Consider the following 27,117-nt stretch of genomic DNA (forward strand, 5'->3'; position numbering starts at 1 on the left):
CAGCTCCGGGTCTATAAAGCGAGGCGTCCGGGGCGAACCGGGAGATTTGGACTCCCCTGCCTGGGAGGTGTGCCAGATCTGAGCTCTCCACCCAGTTTCTTCTCCGCTGTCCCCCCAGTTGGGAGATCCGTAAGTAGGGTGGTCCTGGGGTGGGGGGGCAATTGGGAAGGGGGTTTGAAGGTCCCACGGGGCATCCTACAGGGGCTGGGGAGCCGCGAGATGGTTTGGTTTTCATCCTCTCAAGGACTATGGTGAGGAGGTGGGGATTCACAATTTTCCTTTCTCTGCCCCAACAGCCTAGGTTTTTCCCCAAACCAGCATCTCCCAAGGTTGCCAATGGTAAGTACCCTCTTGGGGGTACTTACTAAAGACAAATGCCCGGGCCCACCTCCAGTTACACTTGAATCTCCAGGAAAAAAAAAAAAAAAGAGGAGTCCCATACTATTCTTATAAGGCAAATCTGGGAGATGTGATCCCTTAAAATCTCAGAGGACTAACTTCCCTCAGCTTCTTTTATCTTAGGCACAGATAAAGTGCACCTGGACTTCACTGAAGTCATTTCCAGTCACAGAGGCGAGCAAAGTAACGCTCCAGGTGTATTTGGAAGCCTGGCTTAATTCTGCTGATGATGTGTTAAATCAGTTACAAACACATGGGCAGATGCTCTGCAGAAAGAGGAGTGTTTTGCATCAGTTTAGAGAATGTGCTTGTTGATATCCCCGGAGAGGTAGGGCTGGTTATGATCCAGTTTATTTCTTACAGCCCAGTTTTCTTCCAGACCGCCCCCCCACCCCCCTCCAAAGTGTAAAAAAAAAAAAAAAAATCTGATGCAGGTTGACCCCAGGGGCTTCAGATACCCAGACAAATGCCTGAGGCTGTTTGCATCCCCGACCTGCAGGTAGATTAGGTAAGAAGGGGCTGGGGTTGCCTGCAGAGCAGGTGTTAGAAATGTAGCTCTCGATGCCACACAAAGTGGGCAAAGGGAGAAAAACCGTGCCCGTTGCACAGAGAGCAGGTGGGGGTTTCGCTGCTTGATGAAAGGCACCATTCGAAGCCATGCTGATCAAGAATTCAGAGAAAATATTTAGAAGCCCAAGACAGAGAGTGTTCAGTTCCAGTATTAAGAACGGTTGGACAAAATTGCGAAGTGGCCAGGGTTTGGCAAAGGGAAAGCAGGGCAGACTGTGAGTAAGCCGATGTGCACAGCTGTGTTCTGTTTGGTCTTTCTCGATTGGTTTCCTTTTCTTGAAGATGCTGGACTGAAAGGCATTGGATGGCAGTGTGTAACAGAGGATGTTGAATCTCTGTGGGAGGATGTCTTCCTTCCGAGCTTTTCCAGGGAGATAGCCACCGCTGGTGGGATACGTATGTACCCAGCACTGTAGCAGTGTTTGATGTAATTAATCTCCTTGAACTGCCGCAACATCCTTTTAAAAGAGGCATCATGATGCCTGTTTAGTAGAAAGGCAGCTGTGGCTCAGAGAGGTTCAGTAACTTGCTGCCACACAGCTGCCAAGTGGTAGAAGCCGTTCCTGGGTCTGTCTGATGCCAAAGTTATAGCCCTGACCCCCCCATCTTTTGTCTTTACAAAAACTCTCTTGAGTCAGGTTTCTGGGGGTGACCAGATGCTTCCGGGAAGGCAAGTGTTTATCCTCTTCTCTTTGAAGAAAACAACAAACTGACCTTTTGCGAATTTAAAATAAAATGCATTGTTTGTCCCCCGGTGGTGGGGGTGGTGGGCCGTCGGGGCGGCCATCCCGAGGGTCCAACCCATGAACTAGCCGGGCCCTCCCGCAAGAAGCTTCTGGGGCTCGCCTGGTACCCACCATGTTTTTTTATTTTCACGTCTGAAATAGACGTGTTATTCCGTACAAGGTATTTGTTATGGGTTTGTTATCATTACTTTTCTGTCCGGGGGCGAGATTGAGGCAAACATGCCCATGTATGGTAGCGTTTTCCACGAGGCCATCCCCAGCTCGCTTGCAAATTAGCGTTCTATTGCAGCTTTGTTGGTCATGACTCTGGGGATTTCTTGGCCCTTGTTCTTCCCCTTTGGGAACAAGTGGGGGAGCCTGGAGGAGAAGGCCTTGGGGAGGCAAGGGGGATGACTTTTGCCTGCTCCTTTCTTATTTGGAGGTTTTATTTATTTTTTAAAATTTTTTGACCACTCAGGTTTATTAAGCTACTGCTTTCCAAGGTGGGAATAGAAAACAGAACTTCTTGTTCTGTAAAAAGCTAATTATCTTTGTGAGACCCTATTGCACCAGGGGTTAGTAATGCCAAGGCTTCACAGAGACCACGAGGAGTCCTTTCCAGTCTGTTGATGAATTTCTCTAACACTCCACAGTCAGGTCCCTTCATTCATGTGCAGGTTCCCCGCTGTCTCCCTCTTCCACCATCCAGCTCTGGCACTTTCTCCTCTGCCTTCCCCCCTCCCGGAGCTCTGGCACCCAGAAGGTTCGGCCAAACCAGCTCATCAGAATCCTGCCTATTCATCAACTGCCAATGACCCGAGTCCCTTCCTCAGCACTTGGCCCTCATTATTGACTAAATCAGTTAGCCAAGTGAGGACCTGTCATCTTAAAGGAAGGGAAGAGCAACAGCTCTGGAGGCTGTGACGTCAAATGTCAGGGCGCTGGCAGATTCCGTTCTTGGTGAGGACCCTCTTCCAGGTTTGAAGAAGGATGGCCTCTCCTGGCAGTTTTATTTTTTTGAGCGGGGGAAGTTGTCTCTTTTTTCTGCAGGACATTGGATCCCAGCAGGTAGATTTTCTGTTGTAGGCACAACCATGTTCCAACTACAACTTGGAAAACCAAGTCCAGAGTTAAATCCCCTGGAATCCTAGAATGTCACAAGTGAATTTAGACATCACCCGTGTTGGACTTGGCAAACCTCAGTTTTCCCATCTGAAAAATGGGGTGGAGAAGAGCTAATGAGCACTTTTGCCAACTGACATGCTAAGCCCTTTATTGGCATCATTTTACCGTCTGTACAACAACCCTTTGGAGTAGATATTATTACTGGCCCCTTTTTACTATTGTTCTCTGAGTAACTTGCTCAAGAGAGCTTGCCTGGCCAATGAGAAGGAATGGATTCTGCAGATCTAACTCTTTCTAACTCTAGAGCCAAATGGATCACCCTGTTGGGAAGATTAAGTGGGATAATGCCCATGAAGCCTTTAACACTGTGCCTGGCCCCTGGTCACCTTCAGTGGACAGTTACTTATAACGCACCCGACCAGAGACCTTAAGGATTTTGCTTAACGTGGCAGAGCGGGTACTTGGCAGAACCAGAACGCCTATCTATGGTGTGGCCTTTCTGTAAAGGAGAAACTGGTTCCTAATTTTCTTTTTGGATGATGTCTTCATAAACCCAATTCCTATTTGCCCTGAAGGTGGTTGCTAGAATCTTCTTCTGCTTTCATATGGCCGCACTTCTTTATCTGTGCCGGGAACATCACAAATTCCAGTGCTCTTGGCCCGTTTGTGATTCATGTAGGGCCACGATGTCATCGTTGAAGCGCTCACCTGTGAGCGGAAACCTGTCTGGCTTTTAGAGCAGCTCTTTTGCTCCTTGGGGTGTCCGCCCTCCACCCCTGACCTGTAAAGAATTTAACCATGGCCACACGTTGGAGGAAAGGCTGAGTTTGGAGAGGGCCAAGCAGGAATTGGAAGGAAATTTTGTAAGGGTCAGATGATGGAGGAAGGAGCTCTTGGTGCCCATCGTTCTTGCCATGGGGAATCCCGCCCGTACCTTGGACTTGAATCAGTTTTTCAGCCGCTTGGAAGGAACAGCCCTCATCAAAAGTCCCCAAGAAAGGGCCACAGGACTCATCCCTTGTTCACTAACACAGGCTTGAACTTGCTATATCACTAGACCCATTCTTTCCTTACCCTGGAGCAGCCAAGCGTGCAGCAGATGATACAGAATCTCAAAAGGGGCCAACCTCTGAGACCCCTGGGGTCACAATTGCCAGGGTAGGATGCCCTTCTCCCTGATCCCCTTCTCCTCCCCGTTCCCCATCCTCCCTGGAAGTAACCCGAGTGTATTCTCATGTATCTTTCCAAAACCTTTCTATGTCCAATTTCCTTTTTTTACACAAATATTGGCATTCTGGAAATTAGGATTTTTTTTTTCCACTGAATCATAGATCTTCGGCATCTTTCCATACCAGCATGTTTTGGCATTTTTAAAAATCAGCTGCATAATACTCTATTATTTGAAAGTCTAGCTTTTTACTGAAACATCCCCTCATGGAAACATACCATCACTTATAAAGAGTGCTTCAGGGACCATCCTTGTATCTATTTTTGTCTAATTACATGAGATTATCTGTCAGATAAATTCCCAGCAATGCAATGGCTAAGTCAAAGGGCATGCACATTTATTTTTATTCTTTATTTTTTTGAGAGAGAGTGAGAGTGAGTGTGGTGGGGGAGGGGCAGAGGGAGAGAAGGAGAGAGCAGGGAGGGGAGGAAGGAGAGGGAGAGAGAATCTTAAGTAGGCTCCATGCCCAGCACGGAGCCCAACATAGGGCTCGATCTCACGACCCCGAGATCATGACCTTAAGCCGAAATCAAGAGCCGGATGCTTCAGTGACTGAGCCATCCAGGCGCCCCGGCATGCACATTTAAAATAGATAGATACTGAGAAACGTCTGTCACATTCGAGACTATACATTTATTGTAAGCAGCGTTATGCCAGGGTTGTAAGCGACAAAGTACAATGGGGCTTTTAGGGCCAGAAATGACCAGTTCTCTCTATCCCAAAATTGTTCTCCATAGGAGCTACGATGTCTCTTACTAACCCAGTTCTCTCGGTTGGAGAGGAATAAGAATTTCGCTCTATGAACTAAAAACACTTCCTTCCGGAGTTACATTAAACACAGTATTTAAATGAGTTAGACAGATGTCAAAAGCAGCACTGAAATGACAATTTCACCACCCACCTTTTTCCTGTTACGGTGAGGTCAGGCTTCCTCGGGACCCTCGGGAGGTGGGGGGTGTGATCGGTTGGGGGCATGGCGAGGGGGCCAGGCCGTGTGGCAAGGAAGAGCTTTTCTGCTAAGAGTAGATGGGGTGTCAGGCAGATCTGGGTTTAAATCCTGGCTCCAACTTTTACCAGTGAAGGCTTCTAATGTAGTTTACTTTCCAGGATCTCTGTAATCTTAAAGGAATAATAAATGATGCTCACCTTGCTGAACACTTAGGGCACATAGTGAGCTGGTATATTTAATAAATGCCCCCCCCGGGGACGCCTGGGTGGTTCAGTCGGTTAAGTGTCTCTGCCTTCAGCTCGGGTCATGATCCCAGGGTCCTGGCTCAGTGGGGAGCCTGCTTCTCCCTCTGCTTGTGCTTGCTCTCTCTCTGTCTCCCTCTCTCTGTCAAATAAATAAAATCTTTAAAAAAAAAACCTTTCTAAAAAAAAAAATAACAAATGGCCGGACCCGATACCCCATGAGTAGAAGGGGCTCAGTAATGATGGTGGCTATTATTAGTAATAGAGGTAGAGTCCAGTGGCCTCGTGGGGACAGCTTGGGGCTGGGACAGCCGGTGTGCTGAGGGAGCCTGGTCCCCCTCCTGCTTCCCCCCACACATTTGGCTCCTCCCATACCTGGGCCAGGCCTTGACTTTGTTTCACTGATGCAGAGGTCCTTCCAGCAGGCGGGTTGTGTCCTAGATCGGGCTCAGAGGGCGTTCAGTTTTGTCTGCGTGAAACGGGCAGTGCTTTAACTTGCGGGGGTGGCTCTCTCAGACCTAAATTCAGACTTGTGGACCTGCTGACCACCTGGCAACGCAGGGCCCACATTCTCACCTGCTGACCCCAGCTGGAGGGAAGGAGCTACTGCCATCTCTAGGCAGAGTGAGAGGGCTCTGGCCAGCCGCCTTGAGCCTGGGTCACCCTACATTGTACCTCGGACTCCGGGGACGTTTATTTAGGTTTGTGTCTCTGGTCCTAGCTCTGGAGCTGGCGGCTTGGCAATGAAACCTACAGGGAAGCTGTCGAGCAGGCGTGGTGATGTGCAAATCCTATACTCTTTGGGCCCTGGGGTATTTTATTCATTTTTCATTAGTGCAGAAGCAGAAAGGGCAAGATCTTTTACCCCCGCATCCCTCTGGGGAAAATAAAGCCGATGTGAAAACACACGAGAGTAGCTGAACAGTCTTTTTTTTTTTTTTTAAGATTTTATTTATTTATTTGACAGAGAGAGACACAGTGAGAGAGGGAATACAAGCAGGGGGAATAGGAGAGGGAGAAGCAGGCTTCCCGCAGAGCAGGGAGCCTGATGCGGGGCTCGATCCCAGGACCCTGGGATCATGACCTGAGCTGAAGGCAGACGCTTAACGACTGAGCCACCCAGGCGCCCCAGTAGCTGAACAGTCTTAATGGGTCCAATTTCAACCCTTTGATATCCACAGATATCATAAAATGTGAGAGCCAGGCCAGCCCACCATTCCCCCTGGCTCAAATGAATGTCGTGTTGGTGCTCCAAGAACGAAACTGTGTGGTGTTGGCAAGGAAGTTAGGACTGTGTCCAAGGTGGACACGCTTAATTGTGCCGAATACTGCTGACGCCGAGAGCAAGCGTCCTTTGTTCTCACAAAAAGTTTGAGAGCAGCCCTTGAGGAATGAACTGTATGGAGTATCCATCAGTCCTGTGCAATACCTCAGTGCCCTTTCAGGCCCTGAAGCCGATGCCGGCCGTGGGAGGAGGGGACGGTGAACGGGGAGGGCTCGAAGATGGGGGGGGCTGTCCTTGAGGTTTGGCCCTCTGGGTTGTCTCTCTCTTGTCTGATCTGCTGTCTTCACTCCACGTGTGCGACCTTCTACACTTGGCCGTCCAAGTTGGTGTGGATGAAGTAGCGACTGTCCTCAGCTTTACTTGTCTTCCTAAGAGAGCCCTTGCATTTACTCTAAAGCAGTGGTTCGCACTGGGGACAGTTTTGAGCATCTGGCAATGTCCAGAGGCCCTTTGGTTGTCACAACTGGTAGGAGGAGTGGTCGCTGACACCTAGTAGGTAAAGAACAGGGATGCTGTAGACATCCTCCGGCGCACAAGACAGCCCCCTCCCCCACCAAAGAATGATCAGCGCTGCATGTCCACAGCGCCAAGGCTGAAAACCCTTGCTTGAGCTGAAGGACCACAGCAGGGAGCAGGGGACCAGGTTTTGCTTCCACGTAGCACGAGGAGAATCCTCTCCCTGGGATGATGCTCCCTGATCACTCCTGCGATTTTGCCAGCTACTTTTTATTCCTCCCTGTGTCTCCCCTAATGCCTGGCCTGAGACTTTTTGCCTAGTTGCCAGCATCCCAGATTTTGAAGACTCAAGGCTCTGGGTGCATGCTGGGGTACATCCTTGCAACAACGAAACTGACTTATTGGGAGCCTTCGACACTGATCCAGGATGTCTCTCAGGCACACCTGTATTTTCTGCAGTCCTCAAGTGCTCTGCCCGTTTCAAAGAAGGCAAACAAAGCAGAAAAGATCACCTTGGAAATACACCTTTATTCAGGGTCCACCATAGCTAGCTGTGCCGCGATGGGGAAGTTACTCAACCTCTCTGTGCCTGTTTCCTCATCTGTAAGCCAGAGTTAATGGTGCACCTCGGTGTTAATGAGGGGATTGAGATAATAGCTGGTACCCCATAAAGATTTAGCAGCTATGATTACTAATATTAGTATTATTAATTTGCTAGGCTCACCAAATTTTCTCAAGGGCAAATCTGTAGGATTTCTTCCGTGTTTGGTGGGAAAAGAGGTCTGTGGCCAAATGTTTTGGGGAGCCCTGGGTCCAAAGGCATAAAATCGCTTTTGGGATTCAGGACCTGCCAAGGTCTTGGATGTCCTGATACATGCTCTGTCTCTCCATGCAGAGGTGGGGGGTGGGAGCTTGGGAGAGAGGGAATGGGGTGGGAAAAGGTAGCCCTTTTCAAGTGGATTTAGCCACAGAATCTTTTTTTTTTTTTTTTTGAGTATCTCAACTGCCCTGAATCCCACCCAACCCCCACCCCTACTATTTCAAGGGATTAGGGTTCCAAGGAACACACTCTGGCCAAACGCCATTCCAGGGTGAAGCCAGGCTCCTCTTTCCTTTGACCAAAGCAGATGTTGTACTTCATAACTGTCAGAAGCATCAAAGCCGTGGGAAGCAAGCCAGCTTCTCTCTCTCCTTTTTTGGATAGAGACAAGACTCTCTGCACTTGATCTTGGTTGTGCTTCTGAGTCCTGGATGAGACAGGGTTCCTGGTGATGGAGATTCCTATGTCCTTTTATTTTTCTGTTGTATTATTTTTGCTGATTTTCTGACTTTTAAGACAGCTGTGACCAACACTGCAATCTGAAAGCGCCCACTTAGCTGTCACACAGCTGTCACGCTGCTTGGAACAAACCAAACACTTCCCTGGCCCTCTTGAGTATATTTAGGTATTTTTAAACACTTTGCATTACACACACTAACGTAAGTGTACTTAACACTCTTGAGCTGTGCACTTGACTGGTTAATGTGGTCAATTTTATGTTATGTGTATTTCATCATGAGGATCAAAAAGAAAAAATGAAACCACAATTTTTCATGGAAGTGTATACTTTGTATCAGAAAAGTACCCATTCCGTGGGTATGGAGCTTAATGAATTGTCACAAAATGAACGCATCCCTGTCACCCACACAGATATTAAGAAGGTCCTACTCTTCCAGTCAAGACGTCTGACGTTTATCACCATGGGATAGTTTTGCCTGGTTTGGAACCACCTATAAACAGAATCCCACAGTGCATCCTTTTTGTGTCTCCTTTCTTCATTCAAATGTGTGTGTGAGATTCTTTTCTTACTGTGGTGTGGAGCTGAAGTTCCCTTCATTTGATTGGGGTCCCATTTGGAATGTTGATAATGTGCCAGGCACTGTGTTAGGTACTTTCAAGGGTCAGTTCATTTATTGCAAATTCTCCGTTGAACTTGGGAAAAACCCATCAAGCTCGTGTGGGGGGAGGGCAGAGGGGCACAGGTTCTGGAATCAGACACGGGCTCAGAACCCGGCTCTGCTGTGTGACCTCAGGCAGATTGCTTCGCCTCTCTGAACCTCTGTTTCCTTATCTGTAAGAAGGTGCTGACGGTAACACGCAACTCCTAAGGCTGTGCTGTTGTTCCTTGATGGTCCTGCATGTGAGCCACTCAGCACAGCACCTGTCTGGGGGTGTGTCTGAGTATTAATCAACACTGTGGGTATTCAGAAAACTTGGCCGTGGGGATGACGTACAGGCCAAATGGGAGATGGTGTGGTATTGACACAGCTTACGCATAGACGAGATTCGTACAAATTTTGTGCAGTAATATTTTTCCTTTTAAGGACAAATGTCAGAACAGTGTAACCCATCTGCAGGCACCCCACCCCTGAACCCCAGGCTTGTCAGTTCTGTTACAACTGCTTCCCACTGTCTCAGAAAGGAAGGGGCTCTAAATACTTTTTTAAGGTTTATTCGTTTAAAGTCCTCTCTGCACCTAACGTGCGGCTCGAACTCATGACCCCGAGATCAAGAGTCGCATGCTCCTCCCACTGAGTCAGCCAGGCGACCCAGGAAAGGACTCCAAATAGATGAAATCCTAGTACCATGGTCACCCCGAGAAATTTAACAAATTCCCTAATATAAAGGATTATTGAGTTGATGTTCAAGATTTTCTTGATCATTTCCCACGTTTTTGGGAGGGGTTATCAGAATTTTGTTTTTTCTCACAATTGCACTCAATTTTGCAAAGCTTTCCACGCGAGGGGTGGCTTTTTAAAAAGGTGAAATGTGCCCTTATTTCTGATTTGCACTCGTATGTGTGTGTTAGGGGGAGGAGGGGGTTCTTTTCCTCCCTTCCTCTCTGCGTTTGTCTTTTCTTGTCCCTGTTGGACTTTTTCCATTGTGAAAATGTTCCAATGTATGCACAAGTAGAGAGAACGCTAGGACAACCCCCGCCCCCCACCAGGCACCTGCCACTCCCCTTTGGTAATGACCAAACTGGAGGAGGCTGTCTTCATTTGTCTTCACCTCCTATTTTTCCTCTGGGTCTCAAGGCCCCTTCTAGTTTATAGGTTCCTCTCCTTTTTCTGTACTTTATTAAAGGAATGGAGTCATTTGTCCTGTGCCTTCCCACCTGTGGATTTGTTGCATCCTCCCCACCAACCCCCATGACAGTGTTCAGCGTGTTCTCTGTGCCTTGCATTTCCGGGGTGTTAGACCCAGAGGCTTTGTCAGCTTTGACCCCCCACCCCCTCCCCTTTTCCTTTCTGGGAGAATATTTCCTTGATGTTAGTGGTACTTTTCATGGCTCCCCATCTGCCACCTGATCGACTCTTTATTGTGATATTAAGGTTAATGAGCACATTTGGGTGACACCATCCTGATGCACGCATGATAAAGCTCTCCATCCACTTCTCATCTAACACCGTGGGTCCGGAAGTGTGGACCCCAGACCCACATCCTCAGCATCACCCGGGAACTTGTTAGAAATGCAGATCCTGGGGCTCATCCCAGCCCTGGTGATTCAGGAGATCTGGGGGCGGACCAAGCCATCTGTGATTTCACAACCCCCCAGGGGAGGCTGGTGCCCAGGGATGTGTGCAAGCCACTGGTCTCATGGTTTTAGCAATTACCGATGGTCATTGTCAGGGTCCATTATTTTATTAGGGGTTCCAAAATTGCTACTTTCTAGTTTTGTCATTTCTTCTACATTTATTAACTGAAATTCTTCCAAGTAGAGGGAGTGCTCTTTCACAACAGTTAAAAGTGAGGTTGCGAGAGGGATGCTCCTGGGATAATGTCCCACGCAAAACCCGTAAGAGTTTAAAACTGCAGGAAATGTGGGGTTTTTTTTTTTTTAAGATTTTATTTATTTATTTGACAGAGAGAGACACAGCAAGAGAGGGAACACAAGCAGGGGGAATGGGAGAGGGAGAAGCAGGCTTCCCGCGGAGCAGAGAGCCCGATGTGGGGCTCGATCCCAGGACGCTGGGATCATGACCTGAGCCGAAGGCAGACGCTTAACGACTGAGCCACCCAGGCGCCCTGGAAATGTGGTTGTTAAACTCAAGTTCGAGGGCAGTTCCTTATTTCACTTCTTTGAGTGATAAAGTGATTATTCAGGTTTAGGGAATAACTTGCTCATTTCTCCACCTTCTTAAAAATGCCCTATTAGGGGCATCTGGGTGGCTCAGTCAGTTAAGTGTCTGCCTTCACTCAGGTCATGATCCCAGGGTCCTTGGATCGAGGTCCTTGGATCGAGCCCCACGTCGGGCTCCTTGCTCAGCGGGGAGCCTGCTTCTCTCTCTCCCTCGGCCCCTTTCCCCTGCTCATGTTCTCTCTCTCAAATAAAGAAATAAAATCTTTTTTTTAAAATGCGCTATTAGAGGGGGACCTGGGTGGCACGGTCAGTTAAGCGGGCAACTCTTGATTTTGGCTCAGGTCGTGGTCTAATCAAGCCCTGAGTCCACCTCTGTACTCAGCGGGGAGTTGGAGCCTGCTTGCGATTCTCTCCCTCTCCTTCTGCTGCTCCCCCTGCTTGTGCTCACTCTCTCTCTCTCAAATAAATAAATAAATCTTTAAAAAAAAACATGAGCTACTAGATCAGGACTCTTGGAAGAAATAACCTCCCCCTCTGAGCATATCAGTTTCTGGCTTTTCTTACTGTTATTTTCAACCCTGAAAGAGAAAAGTGGCTGTATTTGGCCTTGTAAAGTCTGCATCTCAGGAGTTGGCTGCCCGTTCATGGGATGTGGGGCTACCCCATCTCCATGGGATTTGGGGTCCAAGCGTGGGCATTACCTTGGTGAGTTCAAAGGAGTTGTGAATTCTTCTCTGCTGAAGTAGGGGTAGCAACCACACAGTATGTCCTGATAGCCATCCATCCTAACTCAGCCTGCGCCTCAGTTCCTGGGGGCATAGCAGCAGTGGGTGGGGGGAGACATGGGGCAGGTGGGAGGAGCCGGCTGACCAAATCAGAGCCTGGTGTCTCAGCACCTGCCTCGTGGACACATCTAGAGGGGGGGACGAAGACTGTCTCAGATGGGCTCCTCATGTTGAGAGGACGTTTAAGGACTTGAAATTTTACATAAAGACTTTTCTCTGCCAATTGTTTAGTGACCTTGAGGAACGATTTATATCAGGAAGGCCGCATCAATGTTTTGCTTCCTCTCTGCTCATCGTGACCAGTTTTCAAGAGAATGTCTGGGTTGCCCAGCATCTTACATGGACGACCTTTGAAATTTATGTTAATCATCATGCCTCATGGGTTTAACATCCTCCACTTTCCATTTTTTTTAAAGATTTTATTTATTTATTTGAGTGAGAGAGAATGAGAGAGAGAGAGAGAGCACGAGAGGGGGAAGGGTCAGAGGGAGAAGCAGACTCCCCACTGAGCAGGGAACCCGATGTGGGGCTCGATCCTGTGACTCCAGGATCATGACCTGAGCTGAAGGCAGATGCTTAGCCAACTGAGCCACCCAGGTGCCCCCTTCTTTCCATTATTATAGTTCTTTTTCTTTTTCTTTTTTTAAAAGATTTTATTTATTTGAGAGAGATTGAGAGAGAGCACGTGCACAAGTGGGGGGAGGGGCAGAAGGAGAGGGAGAAGCAGACTCCCTGCTGAGCAGGGAGCCCAATGCGATGCAGGACTCAGTCCCAGGACCCCGAGATCATGACCTCAGCTGAAGACAGATGCTTAACTGACTGAGCCACCCAGGCCCCCCTTACAGTTATCTTTCTTACCAATGTTCAAACTCACCTGTATTGGACCAGATAGAACCATAGTTTAATATTTTAGTATATAGTGTTCGAGACTTTTTTTTTTAAGATTTTATTTATTTATTTATTTGACAGAGAGAGACCTAGCGAGAGAAGGAACACAAGCAGGGGGAGTGGGAGAGGGAGAAGCAGGCTTCCCGCCGAGCAGGGAGCCCGATGTGGGGCTCGATCCCAGGACCCTGGGATCATGACCTGAGCCGAAGGCAGATGCTTAACAACTGAGCCACCCAGGCGCCCCTAGACTTTTTTTTTTAAGTCCTCTCTACACCCAACATGGGGCTCGAACTCACAACCCCAAGGGCAAGAGTTACATGCTCACTGACTGAGCCAGCCAGGCACCCCAGTTTTCTAGACTTTTAAAAATGTGTATACATACATATAAAATTACAAGAAAGATTCTGTTATAAATATTTCAATCAGCTTTATTGAGGTACAAGCTACATACAGTAAAACTCATCAGTTTTTTTAAAAATTCACTGGCTTTTAAGTGTACAGCCCAGTGGGTTTTGACAAATGTGTACAGTTGTGTAACCACCATAATCAGAATTTAGAACATTTCATCACCATGAAGGTTCCTTGGTGCCTCTCAGCAGTCAGGTCCCCTCCCTGCCCCTACTGATCTGCTTTCTGTCATGATGGTTTTGCCTTTTCTAGACTTGCGTATCAGTGAAACAATAGAGCCTTTGGGGTCTGGCTGCTTTGGTTAAGCACAATGCTTTTGAGATTTGTCTATTTTTTTCCCTGAGTATTCTATTTATACATAATTTTAACTTAGGAATACATTATAGGTATCTTTGTGTGATCAATGGTCACCTATGGTATGATTCCATTTATATGAAATGTCTAGAAAAGAGGAACCTATAGAGACAGAGAGTAGATTAGTGGGTGCCAGGGGTTGGGGTTGGAATGATGGCAGACCAGCACAAGGGAACTCTTCCTGGGGTGTTGGGAACGTTCCAAATTTTATCGTAGAGATAGATGCACAACTCGGTAAATTTGCTAAAAGTCATTGGATTGAACATTTACAAACGAGGGAATTTTATGGCATGTAAACGACCCTTTAACAAACATGTTAAAAGGGATAAATTCTGGCATAAAGAAAAGTCCACACCCTGAATATTCAGGGGAATTACCCCATTCTAATGCATGGATATCCCAGTTAAGGCATTACTGAAGACCATTTGAGGGATTGCAGATTTGCTGTTCCACAGAGCATTGGAACCCACATTGTGGTGCATCTGTTAGCCCTTGTCCATTTTCTTAGGCTAAATTCCTAGAAATGCAATTGCATTTAAGCATCTGCCTTTGGCTCAGGTCATGATCTCAGGGTCCTGGGATCAGGTCGGGTCAGGCTTCCTGCTCACTGGGGAGTCTGCTTGTCCCTCTCCCTGTGCCCCTCCCCCCTGCTTGTGCTCTATCTCTATATCTCTCAAATAAATAAATACAATGTTAGAAAAAAAGAAATGCAATTGCAGGTCAAGCATTTGCATAGATTTTAATGTTTTCTGTCCATAAGGGTGGTGTGTGCAGAGGCCTCCTCCTTACAACTCTTGACGACACTGGATATTAGCAATAGTTTTCATCTCATCCAAGCTGATAGGGGAAAATCAATATCTCATTGCTTTAACTCATTTACTAGTGAGGTTGAGCATCTTTTTCTCATGTGTATTGGCTATTTGAAGGTCTTTATAAAAAAATAAATAACTATTTTTGTTGATCATAAATTTAACAAAAATTATAAAACTACAGATATGATAAAAATAGTTAATTGAAAGTATATCCCTGTTCATAATAGCATCACTCGCAATAGCTAAAACACGGACACAACTCAGGTACGTATCAACAAATGGAGGGATAAACAAAATGTGGTATATACATACGATGGGAATATTATTCAGCCTTGAAGAGGAAGGAGATTCTGACACATTTGACAGCATGAATGAATCTTGAGGACATGATGCTAAGTGAACAAGGTAGTCACAAAAAGACAAATATGGTATGATTCTGCTTGTATGGGTACTTAGAGTAGTCAGGTTCATAGAGACAGAAAGTAGATTGTGGGCGCCAGGGGTTGGGGGAAGGGGAGTGGGGAGTTAGTGTTTAATGGGGACAGAGTTTCAGTTCTGTAGGACATAAAAAGTTCTCAAGGTGAATGGTGGTGACAGTTGCACAGCATATGAATGTACCTAATGCCATTGAATTATAAACTTAAAAATGGTTGATAGCAAAATTTATGTTACGTATATTTTACTGCGATAAAAAAATTGGGGGACAAAATGATAGAAAGTAAAAATCCCTAGGGGCACCTGGGTGGCTCAGTCAGTTATGCGTCCAACTCTTGATTTCTGCTCAGGTCATGATCTCAGGGTCATGAGATCGAGCCCTGTTTCGGGCTCTGCACTCAGTAGGGAGTCTCCTTGGTATCCTCTCCCTCTCTTCTCTCTCCCTCTCCCCCCACCCCTGCTCATGCTCGCTCTCTCTCTCTCAAAAAAAAAAAAAAAGGAAGTAAAAATCCCCTCATAAGTGTACTCAAAAGTGAGTATTTCTCCAATTTTTTGCCTATATTATTCTAAATATTTTTAAATAAAAATGGGGTATTATACTTACTGTTTACATTCTCCCCTCTATTTTTTTTTAAACTTTATTGACCTGTAAGTCACATACTATACACTTCACTCATTTAAATCGTACCGTTCAACAGTTTTCACATATTCACAAAGCTGTGTATCCACAGCTACAATAAATTCTAGAACATTTCCATTACTCCCAAAAAGAAGCCCTGTACCCTTCTCAGCTGTCACTCCTCAGCCTCTGGCGACCACTAATCTACTTTAATCTCTGTGGATCTGCCTCTTCTGGACATTTTATATAAATGGAATCATACAGTATGTGGCCTTTTGTGACTGGATTCTTTCATTTGGCATAATTTTATTGAGATTCATCCACGTGGTAGCATGTATCAGTACTTTGTTCCTTTTTCAGGCTGAATAATATTCCATGGTATGGATAGACCACATTTTATGTATTCATTCCATCTGTTCATGGGCACTTTGGTGACTTCCACATTTTAGCCACTGTGAGTAATGCTTCTGTGAACATTCGCTGCAAGTTTTTGTGGGGATGTGTATTTTCATTTCTCTTGGGTTTGTGCCTAGGAGTGGAATTGTTGGATCACATGATAACTCTATGTTTAACTATTTGAAGAACGCTCCTCTTTTATTTTTACAATAAACAGTAAGCCTTGGCTATCTTCCTATGTCAACACATGTAGATCTTACTCTTGCTTCGTAACCCCTGGATAGCATTTCGTTGTATCAAAAAACCATGGTTTACGTCTCCAGCACCATGATGGTGGACAATAGGCAATGAATGCAGATCCTTTTCTGAGGGGCTTTGGATTGTTTCCATTCTTTGACCATGTAAACAATACTGCAGGGAACATCCTCGCACTTTGTGGAATGTTTCTGCAGATGGCGTTCCTAGGCATGGGAGGTGAGGGATTCGTCTGTCTTTAGGACTCAGTTCTGGCTGGATTCTGATGCTGTCCCTTTTTTCCACAGGGGACCAACCAGGCACCATGGCACAGAAGGGCCAGCTCAGTGACGATGAGAAGTTCCTCTTTGTGGACAAAAACTTCGTCAACAGCCCAGTGGCCCAGGCTGACTGGGCTGCCAAGAAGCTGGTTTGGGTCCCTTCGGAGAAGCAAGGCTTCGAGGCAGCCAGCATCAAGGAGGAGAAAGGGGATGAGGTGATTGTCGAGCTGGTGGAGAATGGCAAGAAGGTCACGGTTGGCAAAGATGACATCCAGAAGATGAACCCACCCAAATTCTCCAAGGTGGAAGACATGGCGGAGCTGACGTGCCTCAACGAAGCCTCTGTGCTACATAACCTGAGGGAGAGATACTTCTCAGGACTCATCTACGTGAGTATCTGGGGGAACAGCCCATCACTTCTTCCAAGCCTCCTCCACCCCTGAAGGAAGGAAGAGCTTTCGAGATGTGTTTGGGATACAGGTTGCGGTGGGGGGGGTCACATGGTGAAGTAGAATCATTGCCTTGGGTTCACACCTAGTTCTGTGACATCGAACAAACTCTTTGACCTACTGAAGCCTCAGTGTTCCTATTTGTGAAATGGGAATAACCACCCTCCCCCACATAAAGGAGGTGTGAAGATGCTATGTGATCGCCTATGCAGAGCGCCAAGGTGCCTGGCAGATGCTCAGCAGACTTCACTGAAGTCGTGGGGGGATGATGTGACTCGGGGTGCGCAGGTTCCTTGTGGGTTCGGACCAACTCCCAGAGCAAGAGGGACACAGGTGACCCCCTGGTATCAAGCTGCTGGGCAGGGGGTCCTGCAGTTCAGCCTTTCTCTATTTGCCTCTCAGAAAGGGTGTGCTAGTCCTTTGGGTGAATTACCTAATTTCTCTGAAATTTCATTTCCTTCTCTGTGAAATGAGCAAGAGATTAGCACCAACCTCACAGAGTGGATTACTCTCAAAAGAAAGCACTTGGCGCGCCTCTGGGCACATGGTCAGCTCTCAGGATGCTCGCTGTTACCACTGGTTAATGTCGTTGTTACGGCCCTTTTTTCTCGGATCCTTTGCAAACTTGTGAAAACGGTCCTCCCCTTCCATCATTAAGCCCTCTGGCTCTCCCCTTCCATGTTGCCACGTGAAAATTACCAAAAAAAACCCACAAAAAACAAAAAAAGACTTGTCCTCTATAAAAATGCTCTGCAGATTTTTTTTCCTAATTAGGAAAATAAGTCACGTTTATTACAGAAGATTTGGCAAATTCAGGAAAGCACAGCAAACGCAAAAAATCATTCCTCCCCCAGAGGTAACAGCTGATAAAACGGTGCATTCTTGAGCTCTTGCTTGGTGAGAATGGTACGTGTTTATGTATTTACAAGCCTGCACACATAGGTTAGCCTGCTCGCTCTTTTTTTCCGTCTGTGAGTCAACGCTGAGCGTTCCCACATTTCCATTATAACCCCAAAAGTATCTTCTTGGGAGCTATTGTAATCTATCCCATAGATGTGTCATAACTGATTATCCATTCTCCATATGGATAGTTCAGAGGGGCTAACAGTAGCTTTTTTTTTTCTTTTTAAAGATTTTATTTATTTATTTGCCAGAGAGAGAGAGAGAGAGAGCGCACAAACAGGGGGAACGGCAGGCTCCCCGCTGAGCAAGGAGCCCAATACGGGGCTCGATCCCAGGACCCTGGGATCATGACTTGAGCCGAAGGCAGACGCTTAACCGACTGAGCCACCCAGCATCCCAACGGTAGCTTTTTTTAAGAGCCAAGAGGGAACAGAGGAGCAACCTGGAATTATCAAATACCTCCTCTCACCCCTGTTGTGTGCCTTGACATATCTTATCTCATTTAATCAACACAACGCCCACGGAATAAGTATGCTTGTCCCATTTTACAGGTGAGCAAGCTGATCTCAGAGTGCTAAAGCCTATCCTTAACTTCCCTAACTCTGCAGGGAAAGTCCCCTTTGTCCGAGCCACTCCTTGTATGGAAATATTATCAACTTGGAGCTGTTGGTACAGGATGGGCAATTCTAAGGAGACCAGCCTTCAGGGAGCTGGGGGTGGGGGATGGAACTCTTCCGGGCCTCCCACCTCAGATGTGTCCTCTCCCTCGGAGAGGTTAAGGACGGCCTGTGTATAAATCTCACCTGCTGTCCTCTGACATAGAATTTGAGCCCAAAATACAAATCAGAAAAAAAAAAAAAAAAGAAGGGCTTATGAAGGTCCCAAGACCCAGAATATTTAATCTGACAGCAGATTAAAAAATGAATCAAAGCTTCAAATTCCTGCTATGCTTCTCTGGACAGATTAGATGAAAAGCCTTTCAGCCTTGTGACCGCATGCCTACTCCTAACTGTTCCTTTCTGGTCAGTTTAATCACTTAAATAGAAGCCGTTGTCCATGATGGAGGAGATAAAGAAGGAGGTGGGGGAGGGGGAGCAAAGCATGGGACAGCAAGAGGCACAGGTGGGGGGCAGGTGATGCCGAGGCAGCCAGGGTGCCCGACTTCGCCTTTGCTAATGAAGAGGACTTTCCCCTCCATTCTGCAAAGTACACCTCAGATGAAGACCCTTGTCCTCTTGGTTCTAGAAGAGTCTATGGAAGCCATTGGGTCCTGTGTCCTTATCCTCGAGATGCAGGTTCTTTCCTTACCTGTTCATGGCACATGCATGTGACTCTGAGTCCTCGTCCACACATCTGCCCTTCTGGACTCTGGGTTCTCTCTGCCGGGAGCTTAGCACGACCACTCAGCAGTTGGCTCTTTGCTTACTCTTTGGCTGGGGGATGGGACAAGAGGTTCAGGCAGAGGAAGCTCAATAAAGTGTGAGCCTTGCCTGTAGTGAATACTGTCCTAAGTCCTTCCTGGCCCGTTTTGTCCTTTCCATCACCGGTGAGAGCAAAGCTGACCTCCCACCCCGCACGTGACCTTTCTGAGAGAGAGACCTGACGTGACTTGCCTGGGAAGGGACCCGGGTCAGACTCTGGCCTGTCCGGTAGAATGCTCTAGGCTCTCCTGCTTCCATCTCTGGGGGATGCTGAGAGTTACAATGCCCAGCCCTTGCCCTGAGGCTGCTTTCTAATGAAGGGGAGGAAGATAAGACACACTTGAGCCAGATGCGAATAAAGGACCTAGATTCTAAGATGATGAACGGATGGAGAAAATGTGGTATGTCCATCATTTCAGGCTTAAGAGAGGAAATCCTGCTATTGGTGACCACATGGCTAAAGCCGGGGGACATGATACTGAGTGAAATAAGGCAGTCACAGAAGGATGAACAATCCGGGTTCCACCCACAGGAGGCATTGAAAATTGTCAGGCTCAGAATCAGAGCGTGGAAGGGTGGCTGGCTCGGGGAGAGGGAAATGGGAAGGTGTTCTCCAACAGGTACAGAGTTTCAGTCCTGCAGATGAGTATGTTCTAGAGAACTGTGGCTGAAGTTAACAATGCCGTATGGTACACTTAAAAATTGGTCAAGAGGGTGGACCACAGTTGTGTTGAGTGTTCTTACAAAAAAAAAATTTTTTTTTCTCCCTAAAACGTGTTCCATACTCCGTTCCCGTAAATGGGCACTAAGGAGTTTGTCAGCCTCCAGAGATTTAAGGACACGTTTGGGCATATGTACATTTTTTTCTGGGCAGGGGTCTCCGCTTTCATTAGACCCTCAAAGGAGCCTCGTTACCCCCACAATAGTGATGGTAGCTGCTGTTCATTTAAAATTCACCGTGTTACGCGTTCATACCAAGATATTGTTATGGCGACTACTGTTCTTTTCTTTATACACTATTTTGTAGTCTCATGTTTGCAGATAAACTGGGGCTTAGGAAACTTACACAACTTGATGAGAAATAGCTGCGTCTTGAACCCGGGAAGGCTGGCCCCAGGACGACTGCTTTGAGCTGCTACTCATGTAATCCTTCCAACGGTCCTATGAACAGAGGCTATTACCCCATTTCAGAGACCAGGGCACTGAGGCTCAGCTGTGCTCAGTCCTATTGCTGGAAGTGGGCAGAGCTGGGACCCAGGCAAGGTTTGTCTGCCTCCAGGGCTGGAGGGATTGCCTACCCCTGTTGTCTCCCAGATCCTGGGGCTGAGTATTGTTGCTTGTTGATCACTACACCTACTTGTTCTTCATACCTGGCCCACTTCACTCATCTCTAACCTGCTTGATCCCTGTCAACAGTGGGACTTTCCACTCCTGTGCCAAGGCCCTGGGGTTGGGAACATGATCCAGAGCCAAGGTGGATGGACTCTCCCATTCCCGGCCCAAATTCCCTACCTGCGAGCCCCAAAGGATATTTTCCTGGTTCTGGTTTCACTGTTCTGGGAAGACCAGCGGGCTAAGGAGAGGCCTTCCTTCCAAACTCGAGCAGGTGATGTTGTTTTCATCCTGGGCCCCTGGCCCAGGGACCTGAAGGAGTATCTGCCCCGGGATGCTGAGAGCAGGCTATGATCAGAGGCCTCCTGAGTGCCTGAGGGTCCTGGAGGGTGGGAAAAAAAATACAATAACTGCCCCGGGTCTCGGAAGGTAGAAAGAAAACACAGAGGGAAGCTCCCCGTTACTGAGCCCTGTGACCCCACTGTTTAGATCTTTCAAATGGTTATTGCTTCAAAGAAGCTTTCTAATAACACAAGGCTATCTATGCAAAGACCACAAGAAAATATTTAAAGATAAGAAGCATACGTAATGTCTTGTGGCTTCTTCTTATGTTTATTGTTAACTATCTATCTGGCCATGGGGCACCTGGGTGCCTCAGTCAGTTAAGCATCGGCCTTTGGCTCAGGTCATGATTCCGGAGTCTCAGGATCAAGCCCCATATCAGGCTCCCTGCTCAGCAGGGAGTCTGCGTCTCCCTCTGCCCTCACCCCGCTTGTGCTCTCTCTCTCACTCTCTCAAATAAATAAATACATAAATCTTAAAAAAAAAAAAACAAAACAACTATCTGGCCAGATTTAAAATGTTATTTTGAATAGGTAATATAGGCAAATATTAAATAGTATATCAGGATATTCACAATTTTCCCTTTCATCCCCATTCCTCGTCTTCCAGTTCCCTTCCCTAGAGAAACCTCGAGGATGTTTCTTACATAGGCTTCCAGAAATATTTTATACCTATACAGGCAAATATGTGCAAATTTGTATATGTATGCATGTATGTATATGTATAAATGTACTCTTTTTTAAAAAAAAGATTTTATTTATTTGAGAGAGAGTAAAGCCAGAGAGGGAGAGAGCGAGCACGAGCCGGGGGTGAGGGGCAGACAGAGAGGGAGAGGCAGACTCCGATGAGCAGGAAGCCCAATGCCGGGCTCAATCCCAGGACCCTGGGATCATGACCTGAGCTGAAGACAGATGCTTACCCACCTGAGCCACTCAGGTGCCCCCCACCCCATCATTTTATAGATGGGGAAGAAGAGGCTCCAGGCTTTGGCCACTCACACAAATCCCGCAGGTGATGGAGGAGGGCCAAGCTAAGGTTCTGCCCTAGGCCGTGTGATTTAAAGCCTGTGTTTCTTCCACCTTCCCCTCCTGGTTCTTGTTTCTGCCAGAGGAGGAGGCCGTGGGAGCAGTCTCCTGCTCAGGGTTCTGTGGCTGACCATATAAAGTGTCAGGGAAAAGCTAGAGTCACTTCCTAATACGGTCACAAGAGGGAAACCCTGGGCCTGTGGCTGGGACCTGCTGATGGCATGGGGCCCTGAGATGTTGGCTGGGACACAGCAGGCGGGGATATTGAAACCTCTGAACTTGACCAGCTGGAGAGGGGCTTGTGTGGGGGACAGGGGGGGCAGAAACACCACCAACTGCAGTGTGGGGACTGGGTCTGGTGAAATGAACTGAGGTTAAACAGCAGACCTAAAGCCTGCAGATTCTGAAGCCCAGCCACCCTGCGTGGGGTGTGCTCCTGCCGACCCAGCTCTTCCTCTCGGGTTGTTGTGCCTCGGAAAGATGGGCTGAACTGAGCAGAGATTCAGATCTGCCTGGAAGCTTGGGTTAAGTAAGGGCTTGCTTGGGGGCTTTGCACCAGGAGCTGTCCGAGGCAGACAGGAGCAAAGTGATACTTCTCCTATTCATTGTATTCAGCAAGCATTTACTGAGTGTCTGCCTTGTGCACGGCCGTGTGCTGGGCTGGCGATACCGGGGTGGGGGTGGGCAGCTTGCAGTCCAGGAGGTGTCATTTAGGATGAGCCCTGAAAGAGGAGATGGAAATGGCTCTGGGAAGATGGAGGGGAGACATAGAAGGTTCCAAGCTGGCAAGGTTTCTGTCATCATGAAGTAAAGGGAGCAGGGTATGGTCACCTAACATTTATTGAGCACCTCCCGTATACCCCGCACTCTGTTAAATGCTTCACGAGCATTATCTTACAGCAAGCCTGTGAAGGATCTACTGTTACACATCTTTGTTTTGCAGCTGAGGAAAACAGGCTCAGAGAGGTTAAGAGACTTGCCCAGGGTCACACAGCCAGGAAGTAGCAGAATGGGGGTTCACACCAAGTCTGCAGTACTCGATTCTGTACCCTAAACCACTGCCCTTTACTGCCTCCAGGTCAAGGGCTTGGTGAGAGGGTGGTTTGGGCTGTAAATGACACCCACATTCTAACAAGGGCCTGGCTGTTGGCAGGGGGCACAGCCCAGGGGCATCTGGAAGTGGAGTTAGGACCTGAAGGAGAGGTAGGACTTGGCTGACCATTCAAACGACTGATCGTTATCTGGGCACTTACTCTATGGGAGGCCCCATGCTAGGGACCAGGACACAGATGAACGGGACAAAGAGCCCCTGCCCTTGGTCACAAGGTCAGCAAACCTCTCCTGAGCACCTACCGTGTGCCGGCCCAGGGCAAAGCCCCAGGTCACAGAGAGGAAGGCATTGCGGCCCCTGTTCCAGGGAATCTTTGTAATTAACATACCCCTCAGGCATTCATTGGGCAAGCACATAGTGAGCACCTGCTGTATGCCAAGGCCTATGTACGGACTGGAGAGGAGGAAGAGGGTGCTCCAGCGCAGCACGAGGGGGCTGGACGATCAGATGGGGGAGGGGGGCATCCGGGCCGACAGTGGACCCATCAGGCCGAGTGCAGGTCCTGGCCCCTGCCTGCCTCTGCAGGAGCCTCCTCCTTCATCCTTGCTTGTCTCCTCCTTTATGATCCAGACACACCAAACTGCTTGCCGTTCACCCGCATGCGTGCACTCGCCCTGCTGCCTTCCGTGCCTTTGCGACCTCCCGAACAGGCTAACACCTCCTTGTCTGTTAGGATTCAGGGCAGGGCGCACCTCCCCACTGGCAGTTTCCCTGACCGCCCCCCAATGTGGATTAGGGCCCTCTCTTCCTTGCTCCCCTTCATTCCCTGGGCTGCATCCTGGGTCTAGGGACATTATTTTTAAATGTCCTTGTCCCCTCTCTGATCTGTGGGCTCTTGGAGGGCAGGGGGCCACCACTGATTTATTTATCTCCAGCATCTAGCACAGACCTGGTATACAGTAGGTGCTCAAAAATGGCTGATGGGGGCGCCTGGGTGGCTCAGTTGGTTAAGCGACTGCCTTCGCCTCAGGTCGTGATCCTGGAGTCCTGGGATCGAGTCCCGCATCGGGCTCTCTGCTCGGTGGGGGGCCTGCTTCTCCCTCTGACCCTCTTCCCTCTCGTGCTCTCTGTCTCTCATTCTCTCTCTCTCAAATAAATAAATAAAAATCTAAAAAAAAAAAAAATACCCAAAAAAAAAAAATGGCTGATGGTCTGTGTTGACCTCATTCCTGCCTTTTTAGGGGAATGCTGAGAACCAGGGAGATTATTCCCTCCTCCCCCCGCCAATCCTGTCCCTTTTGAAGAATCCTGTCCCCCTCTCACCCAGGCCCATCACACACTATTGTCCCTTAGCAGACTGAGCCCTGGGGGGGACGCTCCTCCTCCAATCAGCTGCAGGCATGGCTGAAATCCCTTTGCGGGCAGGACGTTGTGCTCTTTGTTTTCTTTAACCCCAGAGCCTTGCACAGGGTCTGGGACATACACACTGAATGAATGAGGGACTGAATGAACAAATGATGCATTGTTTTTCTTTCTGTAGGTCGGGCAGAGTTCGGACAGCCTCATGGGAGGTGCTTAGACTTGGCAGTGGGCCGAGCTGGGCTTGGTGCCGCTAAGGTCTCGCTTTGTGACTTTGGTCAAGTTGCTTAACCTCTCTGGTGTTTACTTTGCCCCATGAGTGTCACCCAGAGATGGGCCATCTGCTCTTCCTTTCGTCCCTCTTAGGGGGATTGGAGGGAGGGCCTGCTTCGTGGCCTATTAGAGCCGCAGGCAGTACTAATGCTATTGTTTGGGAAAAGCAATCCCTGTGGGACAGGATGGAGGCTGTCCCCTGAGCTGTGACCTCAGCCCAGGGAACAGCCAACGTCTAGGAAAAGACAGCCGGAGCAAGGAGAGTGCCTCGAATGTGTGCTCATGGTGGGGTTTGCCGAGCGCCCCCACACCCTTTCCCTGGTCTGATTATTTCTAGATGCTTCTATGCCCTTGGTGGGAGCAGGACAACTTTTTTTTTTTTTTAATTGTGGTAAAATCCATATAACCTAGAATTCACCATCTGAGCCAGTTCCAAGGGCACAATTCGATGGCATTTAGCACATCCACAGCGGTGTACAATCAGCAACACTATCTAGTTCCAGAAGATGTTTTTTTTTAAGATTTTATGTATGTATGTATGTATGTATTTGAGAGAGAGAGGGAGAGAGAGAGCAGGGGGAGGGGCAGAGGCGAGGGAGAAGCAGACTCCCCCCTGAGCAGGGAGCCCGATGTGATGCCGGGCTCGATCCCAGGACCCTGAGATCATGCCCTGCCCCGGGGGCATTTAGCCAACTGAGCCAGCTAGCTGTGTGAGCCAGTGACGACCTCACATGGAAGCGGGGAAATCAGTGTGACAGTCACAGGGTAGATAAGAGGATTCAGTGAAGAGATGCCCGTGAAGGGCTTAGAGCTCAGTGCCAGGTGCACAGTAAGTACCCAGTAGACAGAGGCTCAGGGAGGTGAGTGGCGGCGTCCAAGAGAGGGGCTGGGGTCTGAACCCCGACTGTCAGAAAGCACACAGCTCTAAGAGAGAGCATAGGTGGCCCAGAAACCCAGGGGTTTCCTCCTCTTCCCCCATACCCAGCCTATCCGCGATGCCCGAGCGTTCCCATCAGGACTCTGAGCCTCAGTTGCCCCATCTCTAAAATGGCCATATGAATGCATCTAACAGTTTTGCCGTGAGGATGTAGTGGAAAAAATGCACCCAGAGGTGCTCAGTACGTGTTTAAATGCAGGCGGTGATGGGCGTTGCTGGGCCTGGACCCGGGGGGAACCAGACGTCCGAGCTCTCCTCAAGGCCGCATGCGGCAAGTAAGCTTGGCTTCTCTCTTTGGCAGACGTACTCTGGCCTCTTCTGCGTGGTGATCAACCCCTACAAGCAACTGCCCATCTACTCGGAGAAGATCGTGGACATGTACAAGGGCAAGAAGAGGCACGAGATGCCGCCCCACATCTACGCCATCGCCGACACGGCCTACCGGAGCATGCTGCAAGGTGAGCCGCCTGCCGGGTGGCCGGGGTGCTGCGTGGGGTTGCTGCTCCAGCCGCCTCCGGGAGCGCCCGTTCTGTCTGGGCCCCTCCTGCCCCCCGCCGGCCTGCAGTCCTCGCCAAGAATGCGGAGTTTGGCAGGCGGCGCTGGGGCCCAGGAGCCTTGTGCCTGAAAAAGGGAAAAAGCCAGCCGAACATCTGGGCGCGCGGCTGGGAGGGTGGGGGTGGGGAGTGCAGACGGCTTGGGCAAATACGGACATGGGCCGCCCAGCCTCTCTGCTGCCCCCGGGCCCGGCCTGCCATCTGCAGGATAGTGCGGTGCCCTCCCCACCTCCCGAGGGAAGGGGGTGGCCGTCAGCCCTGGGGCCCAACCTGCCAGCTCTGCGTTTTCAGCCCTGGGGGTGGTGTGAGAGGTCTTCTCCTCTCCAGCCTCAGTTTCCCCATCTGTAAAAAGGGAGTGATAGGGTCCACCTTGCAGCTTGTGGAGATTCTCATGCAGCCTTGTCCAAACTCAAGACCTTTGCATATGCCCTCCATGTTTGTGTATTACTATTATTAGTGTTGTTATTACTATTATTAATGAACTTTTAATTGAGGTAAAATATACATACAGTAGAGGGGGTAAAGTGCACAAACTTAGTGTCCAGCCTAAAATTAACTTTGGCATATGTCTGCAGTCATAGAGCCACCACTCAGACCAAGATGTGAAATATTTCCAGAAAGTTCCCTCATGCCTCTTCCCAGTCAATACCTCCTCTATACCCCCCAGAAGTAACTGCTATTCTGACTTCTGTCACCATCAGTTTTGCCTGCTTTTAAACTTCATAAAATTGATGTCCTTATATTCCTTACTTGATATTTTTCTCATGAGCTCTCTCCCCCGCAATCTAGTTCAGACTGAATAAAAAAGAGCAGTATACTAGATTAGTTAAGAGCATGGATTCTAGAACAGGGGTGCCTGTGTTTAAATCCCAGCTCTGCCACTCACCAGCTGTGTGACCTTGAGCAAGCTACTTAGCCTCTCTGTGCTCTGCTTCCTCATCTGCAAGAGAGGATTATAATAACTGTGACCTACCCATAGGGCTGATGTGAAGATTAAATGTACGATTGCATAGTGCTCAGAACAGTGTCTGATACTTGGTCAAAACTCATGAAGTGTAAACGATTATCATCATCATGCACGAAACCAGATGTTACTTATGCCAGCTGTGTTTGTTTCTTTTTTTTTTTTTAGAGATTTTATTTATTTATTTATTTATTT

At 48.3% G+C, this 27,117-nt stretch overlaps 1 protein-coding gene across 1 annotated transcript; it reads left to right on the forward strand.

The window, feature by feature from the left end:
• LOC145721579 (myosin-11-like) lies at nt 1–26,059 on the forward strand. The gene is made up of 3 exons (XM_081819963.1): nt 1–129; nt 16,340–16,701; nt 25,706–26,059. The coding sequence occupies exons 2-3, from the start codon at nt 16,357–16,359 to the stop codon at nt 26,027–26,029; spliced, it is 669 nt and encodes a 222-aa protein (XP_081676089.1). The 5' UTR covers nt 1–129; nt 16,340–16,356; the 3' UTR covers nt 26,030–26,059.
• The last annotated feature ends 1,058 nt before the right edge of the window (nt 26,060–27,117 follow it).

The sequence above is a fragment of the Leptonychotes weddellii genome, chromosome 5, assembly GCF_054177405.1.
Source record: "Leptonychotes weddellii isolate Sample4059 chromosome 5, ASM5417740v2, whole genome shotgun sequence".
Classification (NCBI taxonomy): Eukaryota; Metazoa; Chordata; class Mammalia; order Carnivora; family Phocidae; genus Leptonychotes; species Leptonychotes weddellii.